The sequence below is a fragment of the Oncorhynchus gorbuscha genome, linkage group LG08, assembly GCF_021184085.1.
Source record: "Oncorhynchus gorbuscha isolate QuinsamMale2020 ecotype Even-year linkage group LG08, OgorEven_v1.0, whole genome shotgun sequence".
Taxonomy (NCBI): domain Eukaryota; kingdom Metazoa; phylum Chordata; class Actinopteri; order Salmoniformes; family Salmonidae; genus Oncorhynchus; species Oncorhynchus gorbuscha.
In genome coordinates, this window is record NC_060180.1 from 16,630,829 (window position 1) to 16,638,930 (window position 8,102).

Genomic DNA, 8,102 nt, shown 5'->3' on the forward strand with positions numbered 1-8,102 from the left:
ATAAATTTACTTTCCTCAGATATTTGTAAACATTTGAATGGTAAAGCAACCAATTTTGGAGATAGCAAATACCCTTGTCTAGTCCTGGGGTTAAATTTCAGTTACTACAAGTTCTGTGTAGACTTCTGTAGGAAGATCTTTCAGTAAGTAAATTCAACTGAGAGCCAAGGCACAAGAGGCATCACTTGATAAACTGTGGTAAGGGTAAAGTGAAACCACATCCTGCCAAGATAACGACACAACTCTGAAGAGCATAAAGTTCTAACATAATTAGTCAGATGGGGGTTTCAGATGGCCCAATATGGCTATTATATATTAATTAGCCTACACACTGATGTGAAAATAAAATCCATACTTGAGTTTACCCTGATAATTAACTTGTGTAATTAAGTTGGTGTCTAACTCCCAGTCCACCATACCATGAGAATGGTCTGTTTGAACAGCTTCTGTTGTTGCGAAATTGAGTTTGCAGTGAGTGATTTCAATTAAGCCATGACAGACTTAGACTTATCTTGCGTAATTGTGTCTGTCTTTTTCTGCAGCTGAATGGAAAAAGTTTTTGAAGTGGGTGACTGAAATTCTTGTGATTGAAAGGTGGTCATGGGGTTTGTGGGGTTTGTGCAAGTTGTTGACTTGCGTCATCATGAGGAACCTTGCCTAGACCTAAAAAAAATCAGCCTGTGCCCACATTCTGGAAACTATCGTTTTTTGGTCTAGTGGTATGCATGCTTGACACTGAAATGCAAATTGCTGACAACTGAGGTTTGATATCCAACACTTACACAGGCATTCTCTCTTTGACCAAGAAAATGAGCAATTGTGGCGATCCTTATTTTACTACCATTGAGCAGGAAGAGGAAGCCAAGCAAGCTGCTAGCATTGTGACACACCCAATTCAACTTCCACTATCTCCATCAGCACACAACACTGTAGGTCATATGTGAGGGGGTTGAGTGTTCCTCTTGTGTCTGCATCAGTTACTCAGACACAGACACCAGCAGCTAGAGGTCATGGAGCCAAAACAGATCAAAGAGGGATATCTGGTCAAAAAGGTAAGGGGGATAAAGGAAAATATCATCCTGTCAAATAACACTGATTAGTGTATGTCTTTGTGTTTAACTTGGGCCAGACTTTAATATTGTAAATGTGCTGTTGACAGTTTGGCTACTATGGGATAGATTATCTCACATTTGAGAGGGTTAGGGGCAAGATCCTTCCATGGAGACGGTGACCAGATTTAGCAACATCAAGACAGCTGGCAATATTTTTGACCAGTTACATGTCCAACTTGAGCTGTCAGTCAAGTGCTTTAAATTAAACTGAAGGTTAGTATTGTAGTTTTAGGACTATTTCCATTTGGCCTTGAGACTTGTTCGCTTTGCTCAATTTAGACATTTAGAGACTGAGAGCAGATATCAACAAAACTGTTTCACCCACAAACCTCATTATCTGAAAATAACTTTTTATTTCTCATGGCCTGACAAATGACTAACACAGATGATGGGTCACGTCAAAACAGACAGACTCTTAGTCTGTGGTCAGATGACAACGGATAACCCATAATCTCACTGGATTAATCCAAATCTAATTTGATCTATTGAATTGAATAGAAGATGGAATAATCTTCCCATAAATCTTACAGGTAGAATACACCTCTTCAGAATTGCATAGCTTACAAAGGTTTTATATTATTCTCGTCAATACCAATGACCCCACCGAATATATTCTTTAAAAAAGTATACTTGGTCATAACAGACTTTATATGGGTAAAATAAAGCTCATGGAATAAAACGTAAAGTTTTACATCTTCCTTAGTCTGAGGGTGCTTTTCATTCAACCTTTCAGACTTTGAATTCTATCTACTCGCCACCCAGGGTGAAGAAACAAGGGGTACATACTGAAGATGCGCATGCTCATCCCCATAATCTTTTCAACATGAACAACTTCATAGTTAAGAACACTATAACAATATGGAAGAAAATGAAATGTATTATACAAGAACCAAAAACATTACCATAACGAACAATCCTTGGATACCTTTTCAGAATTCACCGATAAATTGGTCCACATGAAAGACTAAAGGCATAGAAACCGCAAATGTCTTGGTAACAGGAAATGCACGTATTTCCATGACAAAATTCAAATGCAATTTTGGACTGACTAATGTAGATATTTTTAAATACATGCAACTTCAACGTTTTACATCAAGTAACTTCGATTTGAAATCTTTTGGACATCAGAGACATCAAATAACTGATATTGGCACAAGATGGAGGGAATGTTGGAACATAACTAACAGAATGACAGTTAACTCAAATAGATGCTTAATCCAGTCTCAACAAATGTATAGAGTATATTACACAAGAGACAACATTCACAAATTCTACAGCACAACGCCAGAGTCATGTCTTAAGTGTAAAACGAACAATGACTCAATAATCCATACCTTCTGGGAATGCGATGGGCGGAGTTAGAAAGTTGGCTTTATTAAAATGTAAATGCACTTTTAATCTGTCTGTCTGCATATTTAAATGGCATGGCATATGAGAGCAGTGAGATACCCGATGGTTTGGATGATGCTTTTCTCGTCAATTATCTAGAAAACCGTAAACTTAAATTGGAAATCAACCAATCCTTCATCATTAACACAAATGCTTTATTATCTAAATGTTGAAAGCGTTTGGGCGACAGAGAAAAACAAAATGGAGCAGTTTGAGGCCATGTGGCAGAGAGTAATGCGGGCGCTGGAGATTGGGATGTGAGCATGTGGGTCTGGGCAGAGGTGATGTTGTGGATGTTTGTGAGGCTCTTTATGTTGTCATTTGTATTTGTATGTTTTGTTTTGTTTGTAATTCTTACAAAAGAAAAATGAATAGAACATGATTTTGTTATGTCACATACTATACTGTTCTTCACATATAAACTTTTTCCTGAGCTATATTCTTATGTGCTCCAATATTTATCAGTTGTTCAGTATCATTGGAACATATTGTAACGGTTCTCTTGTGGTGAAGGAGAGTCGGACCAAAATGCAGCGTGTAGATTGCGATCCATGTTCATTCAACAAACGTAACACGAATCTATATTAAACACTATAATAAACGTAACGAAAACCGAAACAGCCTAATACTGGTGCACATAAACACAGAATAAGGACACTAAGGACAATCACCCACGAAACACACAAAGAATATGGCTGCCTAAATATGGTTCCCAATCAGAGACAATGATAGACACCTGCCTCTGATTGAGAACCACTTCAGACAGCCATAGACTTAACTAGAACACCCCACTAAGCTACAATCCCAATACATACACACTACATACAAAAACCCATGTCACACCCTGGCCTGACCAAATAAATGAAGATAAACACAAAATACTTCGACCAGGGCGTGACACATATTCTTAGAACTATAAGTAGTGCCTGTGATAGCTCTGTGGTGAACTCTCTATGGTGAACAACAACAATCAATAAAGGGAAGGGAAACTGCAACAACAACATTTCACATAAAACTAAGTATTTGTATGGATGAATATGTTATTTTTGGTGTGTATTACCTTTCTTAAGATTTGTTCTCAAGTAACATCCCTTTTTGTGAGGATGTATTATGCAACATTCACTCACTCACTTCCCATAAATCTGTATGCTGAACAGCATTTCTTATGGGAAAAAAAAGTCATGTGCAGCAGATTCTTAATTTGCATTTATGGAGTAGGGGAAGTTGGGATTGAAAACAAAACACTGCTAGATGCAGTTGCATTCAAATGCAGAGGTTAATATGTGTTGTTTTATGTATTCCCTCGTACCAGCCCTCAATATTTCATACGTGCATTGTGTAAATGAAATACATTTTATGACCAGCATTCAGGTAAGTCAATTTGGAAGAGTAACACTTCACATGATGTTTCTATTATACCTGTTTAATAACAATGTCATCTTCTCTAAAGTGTTTCTAACTGCATTGTATTTGGTCTGTAGTAACAGAATACCTGTGGTATAGGGACTGATTGATTGAGAGTATCAACATATACATTTCTTTCTGTATTGTTCAGGGCACAGTGTTGAATTCGTGGAAGGTGGTGTGGGTGGTGTTGTCTGATGATGGTGTGGAGTTCTTCAAGAGAAAGGCAGACAGTGCTCCCAAAGGAATGATCCCACTGAGGGGAGCTGTTCTGACCAGCCCCTGTCAGGACTTCAGCAAGAGGGCGGTACGGACACTACTAAATACAAGTACAAGTGTCTATCATTACTGTAGTGCTCCAAACAGTCTAGTTCCTGACCTGACCTCACAATTTTGGCAACATACAAAATTAAAGTACAATGAAAAACATTCACCCCCCCCCCCCCATACATCAAACATGTAATATAACATTGCCCTTTTCTTTAAGCTGGTTTTTAAGCTCAGCACGGCCAAGAACCAGGACCATTTCTTCCAGGCCACCCACCTAGAGGAGAGAGAGTCCTGGGTGAAGGACATCAAGAGGGCCATCACCTGTCTGCAGGGGGGCGTAAAGTTTGCCAGGAAGTCGACACGGAGGTCCATTCGCCTCCCTGATACCATCAACCTCAGGTAGGACCTCTGACTTGTCTTACTTACCACCTATGAGCCACAATACGCTTGCAGGAGCTACATTCATGTCTTTGGAACTATAGCCATCATTCACTTGATAACTTTCTAAGTATTGTCTGCTTTGTTGTCTGCCTTTTCTCAGTGAGCTATGTATTCTAATGAGAGACCAGGAGAATGGCGTCAAAGAGCAGAAGCTGGAAAAGGAGAAGAGAGTCTACAATCACTGCTTCACAGGTGCAGTAATACATATAGGGACTTGGGTGACAGTGGATTTCCTTTTAATTTGTATTTATCCAGGTCAGACTAAAGGGAGCCTTATTGAGCCATTGAGTCTCACTCACTGAGTCACATTGCGATAGATCCTACCAGCATTGATTCTCTTCTTCATGCAGGTGGTACGGTGGTGGACTGGCTGATCTCTAAGGACAAGGCCAGGAACAGGCCTGAGGCTCTGATGTTGGCTACAGGACTCCTGAACGAAGGATTCTTACAGCCCGCAGGGGACGTGTCCAAACAGGGGGTCGAGGGAGGGGCAGTGTCCACTGTCCTCGATGAGCCAAATGCACTCTACTACTTTGTGAGTGAATGGACTGATTGTTTTTGTTAGTCATATAGCTGTTAGTGTCTATATATTCTTCCATATTTGTTAGAAGATTTGAAGATATGGTGGTCATTGCTAGAAGACCACACAGACTAGGCGATGTTTGAACATTTCTGTCGTTATAAACATAAGTATGTAAAAGTTATAGTGTATTCTAAGTGAGGATGAGAGGAGATGATGAGATGAGATAATCCTCTATCCTAATGTTTCTTTACATTGTATGGTGTGTTGCAGGCAGACAGTGGGTTCTTCTGTGAAGGCTACTCCAGTGATGAAGACGTGATTGTGAAGGAGGAGTTCAGGGGTAACATCGTAAAACAGGGCTGCTTACTCAAACAGGTTAGACTGACAACACTGTGTAAATCGATATGAAATATTTAGTTGGTGAACTAATGTGATTATTACCGGATCAGATATGTTGGGATGTACTGAATGATGCTGTTATACATACTTAAGTTAATTAAATGGATCACAAAATATTATTGTCAGTAAGCATCACTTTCATTTTCAGAATTACAGCTAAGTTCTCTCTTTCACAAGAGATTGAAACATGCATACACTCTTTGAAAAAAAAGGTGCTTCATCGGCTGTCCCCAGAGTTGGTAGAAAGTGAGAGGGCTGTAGGCCGTCTATACATAGGGCCTTTCGATGAGGGAGGAAGTGAAATTTCCCCACAGTACCATGTCTGTGGTCGGTGCTGTTTTCACAACTGATAGTGATCAGAATCAGAAGAGCAGACTGCCTGTCATGCTCTCTTTTTTTCACCCTAGGGACATCGGAGGAAAAACTGGAAGGTGCGGAAATTCATCCTCCGGAACGATCCTGCTTATATTCACTATTACGACCCCACCAAGGTACAGGATTAGAGAGTGGAACCTCAACCAAAATTTGTTTCAATTTCGATATTATTTTTCAAGAACATAACATGAAAAACATGTTCTCATTTCTCTATCTTTACTTCGCTCTCGTTCCAATGTCCATAATGTTTCTCCTTCCTGTCTTTGTCTCTCGCTAATCGGCTCTTTATTTCCCCTCAATCCCTATTTCTCTCCCTTCCCCACCCTCACTCTCTCTGTAGGGTGATGAGTACCCTCTGGGCTCTATCCACCTGCGAGGGTCTGTGATCACAGCGGTGGAGTTTGTTCCTGATGGTGAGTTACACTGAACCAAGTCCCACTCTAGCTCAGTGTGACTAGGCCTATGAAGTGTAATTGCCATTTCCTGTCAGCAATTCTCTTTTAATTTGTTCTTCAAAACATTTTTCTTCTTCATCTTTTCTCGACTCAGCCAAGAGGTATGATGTTGATGGGAATCTCTTTGAGATCATCACTTCAGACGAGACACACTATTTTCTCCAAGCGGCTACATCTGAGGAGAGGAAGGAGTGGATCAAAGCCATCCACACTGTGTCAAAAACCGGAAAATAATCACAACAGGATCCATAGCTACTCTTAACACCTCACATGAAGGGTTATGGAATATGGACGGACATGTTCAAAACATTGTTGCAGAGCCAGAAGGAATCCGAACCGATCTGATCTGAATGATCCTAAACTCCGCTTTTAAGGTTATTTCAAGAGTTTTAGGTTTGATATTGTATTTATGTTGAGTGATTATGAATTTCCTCTTCATATAGATCAAATGCTTCCTCACTTGCTTTTCAACATTCAACAGGATGTGGAGGCACTCTCACCTTTAGATATATTTATCACAGGCAGGCTGTGAAGAAGCGTGCAATGATCTCTGTGTAGAAAGGTGTGAAGTTCTGTAATGGCTTCTGGTGTGGCCTTCTGCTTTTCCTTCCAGCTGCCTGACAGAAATCATTGTCTTACATCAGATAGCTTGTCGATTTTGCCTGCACCGGTTGAGGGACGAGTGTCACGGAGGTTTGAAGCCATCTGACTTGAGACAATGGTGAAAAAATAGGACAGTTTGAAGAATCTCAACATTCCAGCCAGTTCCTGTGACCAAACAAACACTTATCATATCCTGCAAATAATTTCCCAACTCTGAGGACCCGTCACTGTGGTTTTCATGATGTTTCTAACTCATATCACTTGATGTACACATGGTCTCTGCACTGGCTGGATGTGGCTGTGTACTATCTCCATTGTCTGTCATAAAGCCATTACGATTCTTTGTTCCACAGTATTACACATGTTAAATAAAGATCTACTCTTTGTCTCCACCTTTCAGTTACTATGAAAAAGTTAATGTCCAAAAAAGAAAGTACTAGTTGTAAAAATCAAGAATTGTGTGCCTTTATTATTTGTCATGCACCTTTGGTTTTTATGAAATTGACTTTCACGAAAAAGCAGCTCGTCAAACCTCTCACCTCAGCTAAAGACCACTTCTCCAACCATTTGTTTCATTTAAACTCGACCTACTCTCCTACACAAACTATTCTTCATACAGTTGACCAGGATTTAGTGCTCAGCGATAAGTGATTTTTGAGGTTGGTTCGGTTATTAAAAAATAATCACGTTTTTTTATTTCAGTTTCTATTATTTGGGTTGAATGCTGTAACACAGAATAAAACAATTCATTCAAGTTCCATGATGGTAGTGACTGCCCATTGCTGCTTATCACTTAAAAATAATTTATTCACTCTACTTTACTTTAATAAAATATTTCAGTTGTTGTATATATTACATTTGCTTTATTTGATGACTATTATTTAATTCCAAGTCATCACTCATCTCTATAGAGCTGCTGCATGTGCTGTGTGACAAAATCACTATTTTGTAAATCATGTATTTTCAGGTAGAGATACCTCCCGAAGCAACCTCTGCTCTATATATCCCCTCATGATCTTGCATGCTTCTGCTTTTCCTTAGCAGGCTTAAAAAGAAACACACTGGACCAGTAGATGCGGAATTGTATTATGGTAGTTGTAGTTAATTACCACGTTGTGTACACTAAACTAT

At 39.5% G+C, this 8,102-nt stretch overlaps 1 protein-coding gene across 1 annotated transcript; it reads left to right on the top strand.

Annotated features, from left to right (window-relative positions):
* Positions 1-895: 895 nt before the first annotated feature.
* Positions 896-7,729, top strand: plek (pleckstrin). The gene is made up of 9 exons (XM_046357859.1): positions 896-1,052; positions 4,057-4,212; positions 4,393-4,574; positions 4,717-4,808; positions 4,967-5,151; positions 5,410-5,514; positions 5,946-6,029; positions 6,254-6,326; positions 6,463-7,729. The coding sequence occupies exons 1-9, from the start codon at positions 1,011-1,013 to the stop codon at positions 6,600-6,602; spliced, it is 1,059 nt and encodes a 352-aa protein (XP_046213815.1). The 5' UTR covers positions 896-1,010; the 3' UTR covers positions 6,603-7,729.
* Positions 7,730-8,102: the final 373 nt, after the last annotated feature.